At 38.4% G+C, this 18,677-nt stretch overlaps 1 protein-coding gene across 1 annotated transcript; it reads right to left on the bottom strand.

Annotated features, from left to right (window-relative positions):
- Positions 1-15: 15 nt before the first annotated feature.
- On the bottom strand, positions 16-18,568 carry LOC121989022 (probable protein arginine N-methyltransferase 6.2). The gene is made up of 13 exons (XM_042542801.1): positions 18,014-18,568; positions 9,528-9,593; positions 9,354-9,422; positions 8,097-8,132; positions 6,357-6,422; positions 5,277-5,345; positions 5,108-5,185; positions 3,760-3,838; positions 2,708-2,802; positions 2,074-2,158; positions 751-959; positions 504-622; positions 16-405 (listed from the first exon to the last, which is right to left on the bottom strand). Exons 1-13 carry the CDS (start codon positions 18,260-18,262, stop codon positions 363-365), a joined length of 1,263 nt encoding a protein of 420 aa, XP_042398735.1. The 5' UTR covers positions 18,263-18,568; the 3' UTR covers positions 16-362.
- Between the last annotated feature and the right edge of the window lie 109 nt (positions 18,569-18,677).

The raw sequence follows: 18,677 nt of genomic DNA, 5'->3' as shown, positions 1-18,677 counted from the left end.
TTGGCCCTGTACATATTGATTTTAAGAAAAGAAAAATCATACCATTTATCTTAAAATAAGTTGTCTCGTTGAGAATACACTTCTACAAAACCCACAAAGCTACACAATCAATACCTCAGCACACTGTTCCAGGCAGAAGCTAATATTAGAACAAGGTGAGTCATAATCTCTCTCATCAGTTAGCTAGACAACAAAATTGTCATCGAAGTACAAGATGTGGAACCTCAATGGCCAATTTAGCCTTTTAGCCCCATGAAGATAAAAACATTTCATGGGAACCAGATGAATACTTCTGGTAAATCAACAGATTTAATCGTCTTATGGACCAGATGAATACTTGTTAATCAACAGATTAAATCGTCTTATCGCATCACCGACTCTTTCACATAAGATCGTCCTCCCGAACTGTAGAAAGCCAGCAAGATACAAGAAATGCATTAGCTTTTTAGATTTGCTAGCTTAAGGTGAAAAAAATCTAAATGAATATTAATTTTCTAACTCACGAGTATTCCAAGTGAAGATTTAAGAATCTTCGGCTCTCCTTGCTCTGTGACAATGTTATGGAACCTTCAATTTTCTGATCTTGCTTCAACTCGATTGGGTCATACAAATACAGCAGGGTCTGAAAGGTATAAGTGTGGTAGTGACTTCGGAAAGAATGAAATCACGTGAATTAAGGGAAATCTGTAAATCGTGGACTAAGACAACAACGTCCATCAATTTGAAGAGGCATAGAATTTTACAAAGTACCTGTTGCCAGTGAGTTGGGGCATCTTCAGGTGCAGTAGAAAGTACTATACTTTCGTCAGATTTTGCACGCTTCTTGTTTTGATTAGAACCTTGTGAATGCAGGCCATCTTGACATTCTGGCGGGGGAGGCTGTAGATCATGGTTTGATTGTTGAATTGTGGGTCCGTCGAACACAACATCGAACCAAAATGCAAATCCATGAAGTGGAGCTTTTTGATGAACACAAATAGGCTCAGTGAACAATGATTGATGATGCAGATTGAAGTACAACAAAGATAAAATTACAGAAATTTAAGAATATAAATTTTATATATCATGACCTCTCCTCCATACTTAACAAAAACCACCTAATCAAGGTGGAGGTAAGCTAGGTAGCTGGAAAGTCAAAAAAAATCAAAAGGTCATGGTTCAACCATCTACCAGTACATCAGCCTCATGCTTAAAACAAACTATGCCACTTAATTTCTTCAAATATCTACTTTCTTTGAGCTTAAATATGGATCTACGATAGATGACAATCTATATATGAGATGACTGATTTTGAAGAAAGATCAAATCAGCCTTTGCTGATATGCATCCAACCCATGCAATCAGTATGGGATTTTGACAACCATGGTAACAACGAAAGATTTTCCTGCTCCTAATCTCCACATCTAGATGTTGACATAGGATTCAACTCAACTGCCAACTTGATATACGGGTACGCAACACCAAAGCTAGCATGTACTCTAATCCCAGCCCTGGATTCCTAGATTAGGACAGCGCTAAAGCCATGCACAGCCCAAAAAGAGGCAATTGAGGGGAAAACAAGGAAAAGGAAGAATCCTCTCTAGATATATATGGTTTAATGGCTTTTTTATTTGAATATAATACAACATTTTCCTTCTCAACTATTAGGAGACATAAAAGAGCTATGCACCTTACATCACAAAATAGTAAAGATAAAAATGCCTAATTTGTTGGTAAAAAATGTATTTGAAAGACGATTCTAATTTGGATAGCTCCTGGCTAACTAGCCAGCACATTGTTATTCTCTCTAAAATAGATCTTTTTGAGGCAACAATGTCTGCATGATATGCAATTGGATTGGACTATCTACAAAATAAACCTAGAGACTCCTGAGTCATGTCGATGGTGGATTAGAAATTATTCTTGAGCAGTCATGCATGTAGACCAAATAAACATCAACCCTCTGGCCCATTAGCATTGAAAGCAAGCAAAAAGCGGATGCTAATTATGTGTTTAAACAATTTCCTGCAGCTGATAATAAAATCTTCTGGAACATTTAAACGAAGTATAAATAAATTTAATTGCATTAGCTACCTTGTAGCATTGAAGAAAAACTGAACTTTGCAGTAACTGACTCTAGCTCTGGAGCAGTGACAGTGTAACAATCCACTTCTTTGACCTGCTTATCAGGTTTATGAAAAGCTTAATGTGAAAACAACATATACAATTAGATTTAAGTCTGCAGTCAAATGTTAATTCATGTGTGGAACAGAAGATGATACATCTTAGAGTCAAGCACTTTGAATTTTCTTCAATTAAACTCAGTTACAGACAGTGAATTATGAAGTAATGGACATTAATCTGTAAGAATTTTAAGAAACTATTAACCGGGAAAAGAGTACCATGCACATAGCATTTGGCCCACCTATATACCCTCTATACTAGAAATCATAATAAATACTGAGTCCAAACAATATTTAGTGAACCATCCTCTATGCAATAATGAAAAAAAATTGGTCATTAAAATGGTTGATCATAAGATGCAGGAGTTTGCAAATTGCTTATTCTGTTGGACATCTAGAAAAAAAATGATGAAACAGAAAAGAGCCCCTTCAAATTGTCATGATATTGGCAAATACTCATTGAAATCCACAAAGTTTAGTGCTGAACATAGAAGGGGAAAGAAGTGTACATATCCCAGAAGAGCAAATGAACAGGTTAAACTTACCAATATCGGCCATGTCAGAACATTTTCTCCTGAAATTGTCTCAATAGTTGGCTCTTCAAATGCATATTGTTTGGCAAGAGGGATCATAGCAGACACTGCAGAAAGTGAGTTGCAATTTATTTGACAATTAAGTTAGATTTAGTTCCTTTGTCTTATTTGTGGCGTTTGTCCCTGGAATCATCTTTTGCTGGTTATGAATATCATGCATTCTTTCAAAAAGTGGTTCATGTGGCCATTTGGCTGCAAATGCAAATGCAAATGCAAATGCAGTGCTTTCCTGTACCTCATATTACTGCATGGGCAAAGGGATAAAAAAATGGAGGGATAAATTATATGGATGGATGCATAAATGAGCAGATGGATATCCTACCATGTGTTTATTCCAACAAATGAAAAAACAAAGGTACAAGTGACTTGTAAGTTCAGCCTCCTCAATTCGTCCAACACACTCAATTTGTCTGGATGACCCAACCAATCCAATCTAGCATGCTTGTCTGAACCACCCGGCCTGACAATCTGTATGAACCATCCAGCTTGCATGGCTTACGGGACAGCCCAACTAAACAAACTCGAGTGAACCATCCAACCCACCCAATCAGATTTACTTGTACAAACTGCTTACCCCATCTAAATGACTCACCTTATTCAGACCGCCTGGCTCACTTGGCTCAGTCAGTTCACCTGATGTGAAGCGATTGTATATCCTGATCCTCCTAGCTTGCTTGGACCAACCGACAAGCTCGACTAACCTAGTTGTCTTAGACCAACTGTTCTGTCTGTTTGACCCATCTTCTGTTTGCTAGGCTGACCAACCTTCCCAGACTAATCAGCCTACCCAGTTTGGCATATCAACCAACCTGTCTGCTTGAATGCTTGAACTATTTGCTCACCCGGTCATACAGTCATACAGACATCATGATGAACAAAATATGAAATGCATTGCCAGTTCTATGTGGATGACCCAATGACATGCAACTTGCATATATTTTCTAAAACTTGGAAGAAAGTGATATTTGAAATTTCAAAAAATACAAGTTGAATGATTAACTTACTGTTGATCCCATAAACATCATGCCAAAAACCAATGCTTTCACGGTACCTATCTGTATTAGTGACAGGTGCCATAAAGAGCTGCAAGGTAAAAACAACGAGTCTAAATTTCCTTTATTGTGTAATCCCAGTAGCAATGACTTCAGTGAATTGAAACTACATCACTCCAAAATATTCAGATTGGTCAAAAGCTGGTTCTACATTTAATTTTATTTTTGATGTAAAAAAGCTCAAAGCTGACAAATTTGATTATACATTCCAAAATATTCAAATTTGTCAAAATCTGGTTCTACATTTTATTTTATTTTTGATGCAAAAGAAGCTCAAAGGTGACAAATTTGATCGTACATTTAAATTTATATTCAATATCATAGGAAATAACTGAGACGGTGACAGTTTATATGTAACTAGTATGCATAATGGCCTCTTACACTCAAAAGCAACTGATATTTCTTGGGACAGATCAGATAACATGATTATTGCAACTGAGATGCATATGTTTATAAAGCATAACAGAAAGGAAGCATGCATTTTTCTAAATCCTTCTTCGTGCAACTGAGGTGCCTAAGGTAATTTCAATCCTTCTTCATGCCATCAATAATCTGTATTGGGCAAAGTTAGAGGGCACATAATTTGTAATACTTGTAATCATTCATAACACAAAAGGAGTATCTGATAAATGGAAGCTTGTGCCATTACAAAAGAGGAATCAATCTGAGTATGAGATGGGCTTGAATTAGAGTCCATTTGGATGTAATTGAGCTTAACCAATGGTGAGCCAAGTTCATATGGCCAGGTTCAGTAGATGTGGGGGTTCAACAGGACAAAGGGTAGGTTTTCTTCACTATCAATCTTGGAGATAGCACTCTCATTCCCATGTTGATCTCTCCCTCTCCATTCCCAATCTTGATCTCTTCCCTAGATTGCAAGCTCAACATCTCCTACCCTAAGTTTACCTCCACAAGGCCAGTAGGTGAGCACTGAGATGTTGTTTCCCTTCCGTCCATCAACACCTACTCAAACAACACTCCTCTCCCATGCCTATGATCAATTGCACAATCTCCAGCCCCACTAGCATTGCATCCAACAATAATCCCAAAAATTAGTGTTCAACCAAGATAAGCTAAGACTTCAAGTTAGTAAAATGACACCAATTTGTGCAGTGGAACTTGATTATGTATGTCAAGTATTATTTGATGTAAATAACAGATGCTAGCAATTTATTTAATTATAATGATTAACCAAGACATTGAGTAAAATTTTAAAATATATTTGCATTTGACAATGCTTGAAGATATGGGTACAGAAATAGTAACACGATCAAAAGGATGTACTTTCTGTGAATATTACCGAAGCATGTGATGGAAGAATAAGACCTCCCGGCTTAAGCCATTTATCTCTGGAAAAAATGATACTAGGCAGCATACTCTATAAAGAAAGAAAGCTCTTATTTAGGGGGAAAAAATTTGATAGGTTTGTCATTCAACAAAAGATAACATGCAGGAAACATGATAAGCACCTCATATAAGAGCATGTAGCCCATCCATTCAGATATTATGACATCAACTTTCTCATCAATGTTCACATCCTTCATCAATAACATTTATCATGACTCACTAAGTATGTCAAAAAAGGAAAGTTGTACTGGTAGAAATAGAAGTGTAAAGCACAGAAGAAGTAGCAATAGGAAGAATATTAACAAGAAACAAGCCAAAGTAAAAATCTAGAAAATTTGCCTAAAATGGAAGGAACCATGTTTCCATTAATCATTTGTACAAGGTGACTAGCAGTGCAAATATATAGGAGCTGCCCATGCCCTGATTCAAGGACAACAATTATTATGACAGTTGAGGCATAGCAATCCTAAGAACAGTTTTCAATGGTAATCAGGTTTCTAAATGCAATATTGCTTTTATTGGGATCAAATATCCATCCATCTTAATTGTTTTTTCATTTTTATTTTTATAAGCAAAAGTGCATTTAAATTTTATTTTCTGATTCTTTTATTTCTCAAAAAAAAATTATAGTGATTTTGTCTCTTATCTTTGATAAAGATCAAACATGTTTGTATAAACAATTTATACTATTATTCAATATAGTCAAAAGTTAATGATACATATTTGCTTTATTATTTTTAATTTCCAATTTTATTTTCTTGAAAACAAAGAATATTCACAAACCAAACAATGTTCCTAAAGTTCTTCTACATAATTTAAGCTACAAATATAATATAATTATTCTCAACTGCCAAATATTGTTTTTAACTAAGATACGCCAAGGAGGTTTATGTTGAATACGATTGGGAAAATCACTGAAATAAAACCATTAGAACTTGCTCATCTCAAATATTTCGTACTCAAGGATTGTTATTTTTGTCATGCTTCCAACTTATTTTTCATCTCAAGAACTCGGAACAAGCAATATGTTGAAAAGTCGATACAAAATGAAGCATAATCAGACTCTAAAATAGTTTTTTGTTGCTCATTTTTTAACTGTAGTCATGCACACCCAGAGCCCATATAGATGGACTGAAATATGAAAACAACATATAAATGATATAGGAATAAAACAACAACATTATGTAACAGAAAAAGTGTACCTCAACTCGTCCATGCAAAACAGTCACCCTGTCAGATAGATTGTTGTCTTTGACAACTTCACTAGCCTGCTTAGGTTGCAAGCACACCATTGTTATGGTTAACAAAAACTCAGTACATGAGCATAATTCATAATTAAACTCCATGTTAAAATTAACAAAACCAACTTGAAATTGTTCAAAACAAGAAACTGAAAATAAGAATCATATCATCTACAAGAAATATTTAATTACATTTAGAAAACAGCTAGATGTCTGATTATAAGAACTTAATTATTTGGACCAGTTATTTGCTACAAATTGTATATGAAGCGTCAAGTATGTCATTGATCATGTTCGGTATGGTGATTGCTCCTTCAACTAAGGAAAAAAATTGACTAACTGCTAGGTCTAGTGGTAAATGAACTAGTTCTCTTCTAGCTAAAGGTTGGGGGCTCGAATCAATACACATTGTTGGGAGAGGTTTAACATTGTCACCCAGCTCCAAAAGGGAAATAGTTTAGGGGAAAATTGAAAAGATACAATGATTAGATAGATTACGACATCAAAATATGTATAGACTAATCTCTCTTTAAAAGAAGCAAGAAAAAAAAAAGGTAAATTAAGATTGATTTCCTCTTCTTCTTTTTTTTTTCTCTAATTATCCATTTTATTACTTGTAGGAGGGAGAGTAGAGACTCATACAATTTTAGGATTCTTTCCCTTCCCTCCCCTTTCCTCACCTAGTTACCCGTCCGAGTAAACCAAGCCATAGTGTTGAGTCGTAACTAATAGTTGTACTAGAGAACAGTCCAAAGCCTATGCTTGAGGGATTTAGTTGCAGATACCAAATATACACCCAATATTCTCTCTTGTAAATAGTGTTTATTTTTGGTGAGTGACTAGCATGAGTAATTCATCCACATTTTATCTACCAAAGATCAATCAGTCAAGATTAGAGAGGCCAAACCAAATTCTATCCAAGTTGTGAGCTATCCAAGGGTTACAGTATGAAACTTAGTGCAGATGGGAACTAATGCAAGCAAAAATGCATCACATCCAGTAGGGATGGATGAACTTCCCATTTAGATTCATGATGGTTTAGGGATGGGTTGCTATAATCATGATTGATGATTGACAGCCGGCAACAGAAATCAATAGAAAAGATGAATTTGTCTCAAGCCTATTGTAATTGATTCTGGGCTGAGTAGTGATTATAATCAACATCTAACAACAGATGACTGGTTCTGGATGTTCCAATGCTGATAATAAATCTTGACAAATTCACCAAAGGACTCGAGACAACATTATATAATTCAGAAGGTCAAACTACAAAAAATTATGGTTCGGATTAGCCAATATAGTCAACATCAGATGTCTGGTTCTGAATGTTGCAAGGTTGATATTATAAAAAAAATCTGCCCAATTTCACCAAAGGTCTTAAGATATCACCATAATTTAGCAGGTCAAATTACACAAAATTTAACCGCTTTCCAGATAGGTACACACTCATTATCCATTTTTGACCTGTTGCACATGCCCTAAATTGAATAGGAAAGGTGGTGGCACCTTTTAGAATTACAATATACCTAAAGTCAACTATAAGAAACATTGCATTGATAAAACAATGAAATAATACTGATGTATATGCTGGTAAGCAGATAATTTTATTTTCTGTAAACTTAATTGTCAACAAAATACTTCCAAATTTTTTTGCATCAGTGTCTTTAAAAGAAAATTAACCGTGCTAAGACAACAAAATACCTGAATTGCGATTTCACTTGCATCTACTGCATACACCTGATAGTGGAAATGACTAACTTATGAAATAATTTGTTAACTAAGATAGACTACTCAAGTAAATTAAAATTTCCAAGAAGTATTTCATGCAATTAAACTCCAAACAGATGAAAACCCAAAATAGCTGTCTAAGAAATAGATCATTGTTTCTCATTGTTTGTAACTATTAAATTTTGGGAAGGAAAATATTGTATTGCATACATTATAAAGGGATAATTAAATGGTCATATGTAAAACTAACAACCCTAACCCTAATTTAGACTAAACCTACAAGAACAATAACATATTAGCTTTAATGCTCTTAATACTCTTTGCCTCAAGCTAGAGCATTGATACTATGTATCTTCAGTGTGTTACATAAATTAGATTAGCTCTCATTGGCAAAACATAGACTAGGAACAAAAATAATGACCTGAAGAAAAATATCGTAACAGGTGAAACATGGATGGCAAAGAATGCCAATCCTGATCGGATCGGCAAAATGTTTTATTCAACTTCTAGAGACTTCTCCATCAGACTTCATTTCAGGAATCCAGGCCAAATCAGCACTAGTTCATTTCCAGTGTACCAAAGAAACTGTGCCATGAGTCACTCACACCAAATGTGCTTTATGGTTGTTCAGTTTTGATAAAATAAAATGCCCCAATATTGTCCTAAACTATTGAAAGAGGGTTCACAGTTTACCTTGTATGCAATTTGTAAAACTCAGATGGAATTATTTCATAAAAGGTTCATTTCATATATCAAGGATGGCAAGTGTTTATGTTAGTTGAAGATGTGAAAATTTATCCAGCAAATTTAACACATACTCAGGCAAATTCCATGTTTCTCCTAACTTAGAATTATCCTCACAGACTAATTAAAGTTGGTTATCTAAATAAATTTGGTTCATTTCATTCAAAACAAGCATTTTTCTCTAGGAAAAGATCTGAACAAATAAAAGAAAAGAATTTGCATTTTTTTTTTTTGTTTTGGTTCAAAGCAAAGGACTTGTTGATAACATAATAAACAGCACAAGCTTGCAACACAATTTACAAATGGCATTGGCAAAGCACTTGATGAGGCATGAGAAAACAGTTATACACAATTTGCCTTATAAAGCACCGAAAAGTTAGTTTGTACTATGAAAAATGATGCCATAAAAGGAGAAAATTTATGTACATTGTAAAAAGGATATTGAAAAAGCAATAAATTAAAAGATAAGCTTTGACAATTTATTACCCTTTTAGCACCTGCAAAAGCACACAATATAGCAAGAATTCCTGTACCACAACCAACATCCAAAACAACCTACACAGAATAACTCTCTTAGTGAGATTCAAATAAAAAATCCAGTTATTGACTTAATGAACATAATAGTAAATATGACAAGGAAACCAAAGGCTAGAAGTCAACCTTGTCAGAAATTAAATGTTGATATCGCATGATAGCAGATCTATAAGTTTCAGTACGAACACGATCCTGCAAATGATCAAAGGGTTAAAATACAGCCCATAAAAGACTGATGATAGCCTAAGCTCACTTAACATTGTAGGAAACTACAAAAATATTTTCATCCTAATCTTCTACCTTTTATTTGGAAATGCTATTTTACTAGTTAACTTTATGAGATATAATCCTCAACATAAAACAAAATCACATTTGTAATATCACAATCCCTCTACAGAAGATGATTCAGAACATGGATTACATCTTGTAAGAAATTAGATAAACCAAAATAGTCATATCACAAGAAACAAGTTAATGACTCACACATTGCTCTGTAATAATATAATCATAATTGAAAATAATAAATATATGTTGATAAAAATATAAATAAATATAAAACTAAATTATAAATTGAGTTTTAAAGTTTAAGCTTTCACTTCATGCAAGAATTTTGAAATTGGCATATTAAAGATATCTTGTTGGTGCAACCTTAGGTCAAGGTTGACCTGGTTGACCCGACTCGAGTTGACTTGACTCGAGTTGTATTTTGATGTTTGACTTGGGAAGATTGTTGATGCAACCTTAGGTCAAGATTGACCTAGTTGAGTTGCATGTTGATGTTTGACACTCGTGAGAGAGTTCTATTCTTGATGTGGGACAAGAATAGATGTTTGGGAGATTATTGGTGCAACCGTAGGTCAAGGTTGACCTGGTTGACCTGATTCGGGAAAAGTCCAAGTATAAAGACTTGGCACGGAAAAGTCCAAGCAGGGAGCTTGGCACTGGAAAAGTCCAAGTATGGAGACTTGTCACGGAAAAGTCCAAGCAGGGAGCTTGGCACGTGAAAAGTCCAAGTATGGAGACTTGGCACGGGGAAAGTCCAAACAGGGAGTTTGGCACGGGGAAAAATCCTAGTGAGTGAAGCTAGGTGAAGGTGAAAGTCCCGTGAGTGAAGCCAGGCATTCGGAAAATCACGTGAGTGAAGCGGTGAAAATCCTAGTGAGTGAAGCTAGGTGAATGAGAAAGTACTAACTGGGATGTTAGGCAGTGTGGAAAGTCCCGTGAGTGAAGCCGGTGGGAAAGTCCGTGAGTGAAGCCGAGGCGGTGAGAAAGTCCTAATGGATGTTAGGCGGTGTGGAAATCGGTGAGTGAAGCCGGTGAAAGTCCCGTGAGTGAAGCCGGCAAGGAAAATCCTGGTGTCGGGATGATCGGACTTCCGGTGTTGGAAAGTCCAAGTAGGTCAAAGGGATTGACCGGACGGCGGGAATTCTAGCAGTCGAGGGTGACCAGATGCTAGGAATTAAGTACCAACAGTCGAGGTTGACCAAATGTTGGTTTGGGAGACTTGGGACTTGGTTTGGGCAAAAACCACGATCAGGTGTATGCCTGATCGGTCTCCACGACCGATCAGGAGACGAGTGCGATCACGGCTGGGAGAGCTAAGATCGGTCTGGGGACCGATCAGCCTAGGGCCTGATCGGTCCAAGGACCGATCAGGAGACTCCCAGACCGATCAGGTCCAGGCCGATCAGAGGAGAGTAATTTTTTGATCTTTTTCACTAATATGGTAAGTACAGCAGCAAAACCACACATAAGGCACAGCAGCTAATATTTCTGCTTCGTCGCATTATTCAAGGAGTTCTTGCTTTGGTGTCCTCTCCTTCTTCTTCCCTACCTTGTTTGAGCTCTCCCCAGAAGCTTCGCGTGAGCTTCCAGTCGTCGATCACCGCTGCCGTTGTCCGAGAAGTTGTTGCTTCACAGGCAGTCGACGAGAAGGCGAGTTAGTGTTTGTACATTGTTCTTGTCCTTCTACTTGTATTCCTTGTATTCTATCTTGCTGTTGCGAGTTATTGTGGCGAGGTTTCTCCACCCACAAGGAGTATCTATTAGCCGGGTTTCCGGGGACTCATCCACCGACGGATTGGTAGGCTTCGTCCACCTTACGGACACGCCGAGGAGTAGGAGTATCATCTCCGAACCTCGTTACATCGCTGCGTCTAAGGTTTGATATTCTTCTTTTCGTTTCTAGTTTATTTTTCCGCTGCGCTAACGAATTGTAGGAAGAAACGCGATCGATTTGGGGCGGCTATTCACACCCCCCTCTCTAGCCGAGTACAAAGGATCCTAACAAGTGGTATCAGAGCGAGGTCGCTCTTCATCGGATTCACACCCGTGGGAGCACAAGCGCTAGAGATGGATCAATTCGGAGAAGACATCACCATTCCACCCTTCTACAACGACAACTTCGCATATTGGAAGGTAAGGATGATGTATTTTCTTAGGACTAATATGTGGAATTGGTTTTGTGTACAAGAAGGGTTTACTCCTCCAATGGATAAAGAAGGAGAGCCTCTAGAGAAGAACAAGTGGACAAAGGAACAAGTCCATCAATCAACGATCAACAATGAGGTAACTAAAACAATTGAATTTTCATTACCTACTAATATTTTGCGTAAGATAGGTGAATACAACAATGCCAAGGAGTTGTGGGATAACTTGGCCAAGTACCATGAGGAGAGTTCCACTTCAAGCCATGAAGAGGAGCCTAGTGAGCCAAGTAGCTCACATCATGGAGGAAGCGAGTTGGGAGTTGAGGGCTACTCAACATCCAAGGAAGAAGAGGAAGTGAGTTCTTCTTCAAGATCGGAGCACGAAGAAGAAGCTTCTACCTCCGGGAGGGATGAAGAAGAGAACATCCATTCATCCTCAATCCTAGGTAACTCAAGCATCGTAATTTCAAATAAGTTACATATAATATGCTTTGAGTGTAGGGAGTTTGGGCACTACAAGAGTAAGTGTCCAAGGAGGGTTAGGAAGACTCCACCGGCACCAAAAGTCAAGGGAGCCGGAGTCCCGACACGCAAAGGCAAGGAGCACGTGGTATGCTTCCAATGCAAGCGAAGGGGACATTATCGGAGTCATTGTCCGAGGGGGAGGCAACATCACAAGGGCAAGAGACCGAGCACTTCTATAGGGGGAGCTAAGGCAAACCCTAAGGTACCATTTAAGTCTCATTCGTGCAATACTAGTAAGATGCATGCTAGAAATTTTATTGCACTAGTCAATAATGATAAGCATGATAACATTAGAAATCGATACACATGCTTAGGTGCCAAACATGTTAGCCTAGATAAGAACAATTCTAGAAATGCTAACCCTAGAATTAACTCATCTAAGGCTAAGGAGAACCTAGGTAGAAACCCCAAAACAACTAGACACATGCCTAGGAATACCTCAAAGAAAAATGACAAATCAAAAATTGAGGTATTAGAGAAGGAGAATCAAGTCTTGAGGTCAAGACTTGATACTTTGGAAAAGGCTCTTAAGAACTTGGAGAAGTCATCTCTAGGGTTTAAGGGTCAAAAACCAAAGTCCAAGGACAAGAAAGGTTTGGGTCACAAACCTAAGTCCCAATTGGTCAAGCCCTCTTATCATAATGTTTCATTCGATTATGAAACAAAACCTAGGGCTAGGAAGACCACCACCAAGGTCACAAGGGGAGTCACCCCTAGAGTTGATCTTGATGAGTCTCAAATGACCAAGGCTTCAAAGCCTAAGAGGGTCATTAGGAGGGTTGCTAGGGAAGTTATCCCTAGTGGATATTTAGTGAACCCAATGAGCTCAAATAGGTATTGGGTTCCTAGGAGCATCTTCTCTACCCCATAGATGGGTTAGAAAGTGTCAACTCCGATAAGAAGGGTAGTTAACCCAACTTTGAGGAAATTGACACTCAAGGAGCATTTTCAAGGTTTTTGGGAACCTTTGAAAATGAAAGGGGATAATCTTTATCATTCACTCCTTGGAAGAGTAAAGTGTGCCAAAGTGAGAATATTTTAATCTTATTTGGCACAATTTAAGGAAACCTAGAGAAAAACCATAATTGGGATTTTGGTTTTCTCTTAGGGATATATGGGCAATCTAGGATTAGAATTTAAGTTAACTAAGAGATTAAGGATACTTAGATAGGTAATCTAGGAATTTTATTTGTGTTAACTTACCATGGTTGTTTGCCATATGACATGTCATGACATCATGTTTAGTTTTATCATCATTTGAAATGTCATGATAATGCTTAGGCTAGTTTATATGTCATGCTTTATTTAAGTTTTCAAACTTTATGCCATGACATCATGACATTGGCACATGTTTTCATTTATGATATCATTTTATGCCATGTCATCATCTCTTGCATTAATAATCAATTGAATTGATTTAAGGATGAAAAACACATTTTGATATTGAGATCAAATTTGTGTTTAGAAAATGCATGAGAACTTAGCCTAAGTTGACCTTAACCCATATCTCACATCAAAATTGACTTGGATGTGTTTGATACACTTTAGATGTGTGTGAGATATTAGACTTATGAGTTAGGATCAAGGTACATAGGTCTTGTACCTAGATGAGCCTAATTCAAGAAATGGGGATCATAGGGAAAGCTTGTGTACAAGTCATGTACATCTAGCCCTAAGATTATGGTCCTAAATTCAAATGGTTTTAAAAGCATTTTAAAATTGATTTGAAAAACCTTGATGAAGCTTTCCTAGTGATAGCATTCATCATTGGACATTGTGATACAAAATTGACTTAACTTTGAACTATTTCAAAGCTTTTGAATTTTGTATCAAGATTGAAAAATGGAAACTATTTTCATAGAAAATTATTTTTCCGTGATAGAATATGGTATGAGGAGTGTATCCTCAAAATTTTACGATTTTTGGAATTTTCTGGAATTTATTAGGAGTTTCTGAATTTCCGGGAAGGAAATCAGAAATCTCTGATTTCAGAGGCTGGATCGGTCACCGGACCGATCCAGGGAAGGACTGATCGGTCTGGGGACCGATCAGTGCGTGCCAGGTTCTGATTTTCAGCAGGTGTCTGAAATTTCAGTTTTTGAAGTTGAGTTTCGAATTTCTGAAGGTTTGAAACTCTCCAAGACATTGTTGGTGCAATGGTCAAGGGGGAGTTGATCATTAGGAGGAGTTTTACCTATTAGTCAAGGGAGTTGACTTTTAGGGGAGTTTTACTCCTTAAGATTTTGAGGATTAGTGATATGGGATTATCGCTAAGTTGATTGTTGAGTTTAGTACCAGGGGAAATTAAGAGTTTCAATGAAAGGTATGGGACTTTCATTAGGAAGAAACTCTTCTTGATATTCTCTCCTTTTGATGTGTGTCAAAAGGGAGAGCGGGAGAATTATTGAAAACCCAAGTTAGGTTATCGGGTTAACTAAGCTAGGGAAGAATGTCAAGGAATGTTCGAGGAAGAACATTGGAATACTTTTGATGTGTGTCAAAAGGGGAGAATTATCGAGAACCCAAGTTAGGTTATCGGGTTACTATAGGAGAATGTCCAGAGAATGTTCGAGGAAAGAACATCGACATTGGAAGATGGTTGGAAAACCTAAGTTAGGTTATCAGATTAACCTAACTTGATTATGGTTTTGTCAAACATCAAAAAGGGGGAGATTGTTGGTGCAACCTTAGGTCAAGGTTGACCTGGTTGACCCGACTCGAGTTGACTCGACGCGTGATGTATTTTGATGTTTGACTTGGGAAGATTGTCGATGCAACCTAGGTCAAGATCGACCTAGTTGAGTTGCATGTTGATGTTTGACACTCGTGAGAGAGTTCTATTCTTGATGTGGGACAAGAATAGATGTTTGGGAGATTATTGATGCAACCGTAGGTCAAGGTTGACCTGGTTGACCTGATTCGGGAAAAGTCCAAGTATAAAGACTTGGCACGGAAAAGTCCAAGCAGGAGCTTGGCACTGGAAAAGTCCAAGTATGGAGACTTGGCGGAAAAGTCCAAGCAGGGAGCTTGGCACGTGAAAAGTCCAAGTATGGAGACTTGACGGGAAAGTCCAAACAGGAGGCACGGGAAAATCCTAGTGAGTGAAGCTAGGTGAAGGTGAAAGTCCCGTGAGTGAAGCCGGGCATTCGGGAAAATCCTGGTGAAGCCGGTGAAAATCCTAGTGAGTGAAGCTAGGTGAATGAGAAAGTACTAACTGGATGTTAGGCGGTGTGAAAGTCCCGTGAGTGAAGCCAGGGAAAGTCCCGTGAGTGAAGCCGAGGAAAGTCCTAACGGGATGTTAGGCGTGTGGAAATCTGGTGAGTGAAGCCGGTGAAAGTCCAGTGAGTGAAGCCGTGCAAGGGAAAATCCGGATGGATCGGGATGATCGGACTTTTGGTGTTGGAAAGTCCAAGTAGGTCAAAGGGATTGACCGGACACTTGGCGGGGAATTCTCAGCAGTCGAGGGAGTGACCGGATGCTAGGAATTAAGTACCAACAGTCGAGGTTGACCAAATGTTGGTTTGGGAGACTTGGGACTTGGTTTGGGCAAAACCAAGCTCGGATCGGTCCGCAGCCGATCCAGTTGATACGTTGTATCGATCGGCCCGTGACCGATCGATAACAAATGTAAGGCAAGAAGCCATCGACGGTCTGGGACCGATCGATGAAGCTGATCGGTCTCCACGACCGATCGGAGACGCAACGAGAGGTGGGATCGGTCGTGGACCGATCCAGGCTCGATCGGTCCACGCATCGATCAGAAACGCAATGAAAGTTGGGCAACTTTCATGAATCACGCCGATCGGTCCGGGACCGATCAGAGGTTCCCGATCGGTCCACGATCGATCAGCCGCCGCGACGCAACGCCAGATTTCTTCTCCGGCTTCGCTTCGCAGTTATAAAAGGAGATCAAGGCTTTGGTGCTTTTTTCCTCTCCTTTCTTCTTCTTCCTGTCCCTAAGTGCTGTTGTGCTTGAGTTTTGTTGAGCTCCTCCGAAGCTTCGCGTGAGCTTCCAGTCGTCGATCAGCTGCTGCTGTTGTCCGAGAAGTTGTTGCTTCACAGGCAGTCGACGAGAAGGCGAGTTAGTGTTTGTACATTGTTCTTGTCCTTCTACTTGTATTCCTTGTATTCTATCTTGCTGTTGCGAGTTATTGTGGCGAGGTTTCTCCACCCACAAGGAGTATCTATTAGCCGGGTTTCCGGGGACTCATCCACCGACGGATTGGTAGGCTTCGTCCACCTTACGGACACGCCGAGGAGTAGGAGTATCATCTCCGAACCTCGTTACATCGCTGCGTCTAAGGTTTGATATTCTTCTTTTCGTTTCTAGTTTATTTTTCCGCTGCGCTAACGAATTGTAGGAAGAAACGCGATCGATTTGGGGCGGCTATTCACACCCCCCTCTCTAGCCGAGTACAAAGGATCCTAACATATCTAACTTAACCTATCACCTTGACTATTACTTTGTTGTTTTGACCATTCTGCCTATTTGTATCAACTTAAATATTTTTCATTAGTTGATACACTTGTAAATTGAAAAATTATTTTTGTCAGCAAATTTCTTGAATCAATTTCTCATCAACACATTGACTTTGTTATAAAAAAAGTTGAAGCTCAAATATAAATTATTGCTAATTAATTATTTAGAGTATGATAAAAAAAAATAACAATACTGTTAGTAATAAAATATTAAATTAAATAAATTATTTATAGAGATTTAATAATAAAAAATATAGTATAAAGGTTATTCAAATTTTAGATACAGCATTATCCAATCAAAAATATTATAAATCAATTATTGATATTGTGTTTGATTCTTTTATTAAACTGAACTTTCCAATTTTTCAGTTAACATTTAGTAAAACTATTATATGAAAACTTATTGCTAAACTTAAAATAGCATTAATACCCAAGAATAAGTGGTAGAAGGAAAAAACTAGAGATTTCATATTTAACATTTGTTTAATACACTTGACCAGATATGAATGGCAAAAAATTTAAGAGATATCGAACTTGGCATGCATTACATTCATACATTTGACTTGATGTGGTCGGTTATTCACAAAGAAACTCAAAATATTATGTGACAATCAACTATATCGCCACCTCTTGACACATTTAAATAGAGATTGGGGGTGTCATAGACTTTAGGGTACTATGGCAAAACTAATATGCCATAGCAGGTCCCAAAAATACAAAGTATTTTAAGTTTATTTGTTGAAATAGTAAGCAAAAGTACATTCATCAGAGAGGACTAACATATTCAAAGCCAATGGAAACAATCATTAAGGAGTTATTAAAATCACTTCTACCAGATCGAGATGTTATAGAGTTAATGCCAGAAGAAACCGTTCTCTCTATATTAGCATGAAACACTTAAATAAAAACATCTCAAATAGTATAGCCGTAATTCTATGTCATGGTAAAACTTAAAAGGAAAAAGATCAACGTTTAGATAGAAAATTTAAGTTAAGAGTCATTGAGGAACCATTGCGAATGCAGGAGAAAACAAAAGGAACGCTATAAAAAAAAATCGGGGGGTTTCAGCTTCTTCGGGGAAAACATCATAAGCTCACGAAAGCAAGACAAAGCAATGCAAGATCCAAATCAAAGCCAACAAGCAATACGAAAAGGGGGCGAAAAAGAGAAGGGAAAGACTTTAATCATCTCTTCGTGTACTCCAACGTGAGAATAGGCGCGGAAGTAGGCCATGTCGAACTCAGTGAGCGGCGGCACCTCCAGATTCCGATCTTGCTGCCTCTTCTGCTCATGCTGCTGAAGCGACAACGGCTGCCAGTAGCCATACCTTCCTCCTCCACCTCCGGCGCCACTGCCGCTCCCACTCGGCCTGCCCCTCCGCCTCCGGACAGCGGACGATGACGGGGATGCGTACCCGTTGCCGAGCATCCCAACGACGGCTCACGCGACGAGCAGTGAGTTAAAATGAACGAGAACCCTAATCGCAACGAGCGATTCCTTGGCGGTGGCAGGAGCCGAGAGGAGTGGAAGATGCGAGGGGGTTCGCGAGGCAGTAGGTTTTACTTTGTGGCTTCCGACAAAGGGAGGCCGCGTCGGAGAGAGATGGACACATGTGCGCGCTCGGGCGGAGCCAATTGAAAACACGGGTCCTGCGCTTGCTCTCGAGACGGACCAAGTTTCCGTTAGGAGCAGCATCACGGAATACTGCCCAAGAAACCAGAAAGGAGTAATGCGTCCTTCTCCATCTTATATAGTTGGAAAATAAAGAAAGAAAATGAGAAAAGCAAAAAAAAAATAATAATAATAATTTTGCAAGTCGACGGTCCGGCCCTACATATCAGTC

Source organism: Zingiber officinale, chromosome 6B (genome assembly GCF_018446385.1).
Source record: "Zingiber officinale cultivar Zhangliang chromosome 6B, Zo_v1.1, whole genome shotgun sequence".
NCBI classification, from domain to species: domain Eukaryota; kingdom Viridiplantae; phylum Streptophyta; class Magnoliopsida; order Zingiberales; family Zingiberaceae; genus Zingiber; species Zingiber officinale.
This window is presented reverse-complemented; position numbering and strand designations above follow the sequence as displayed.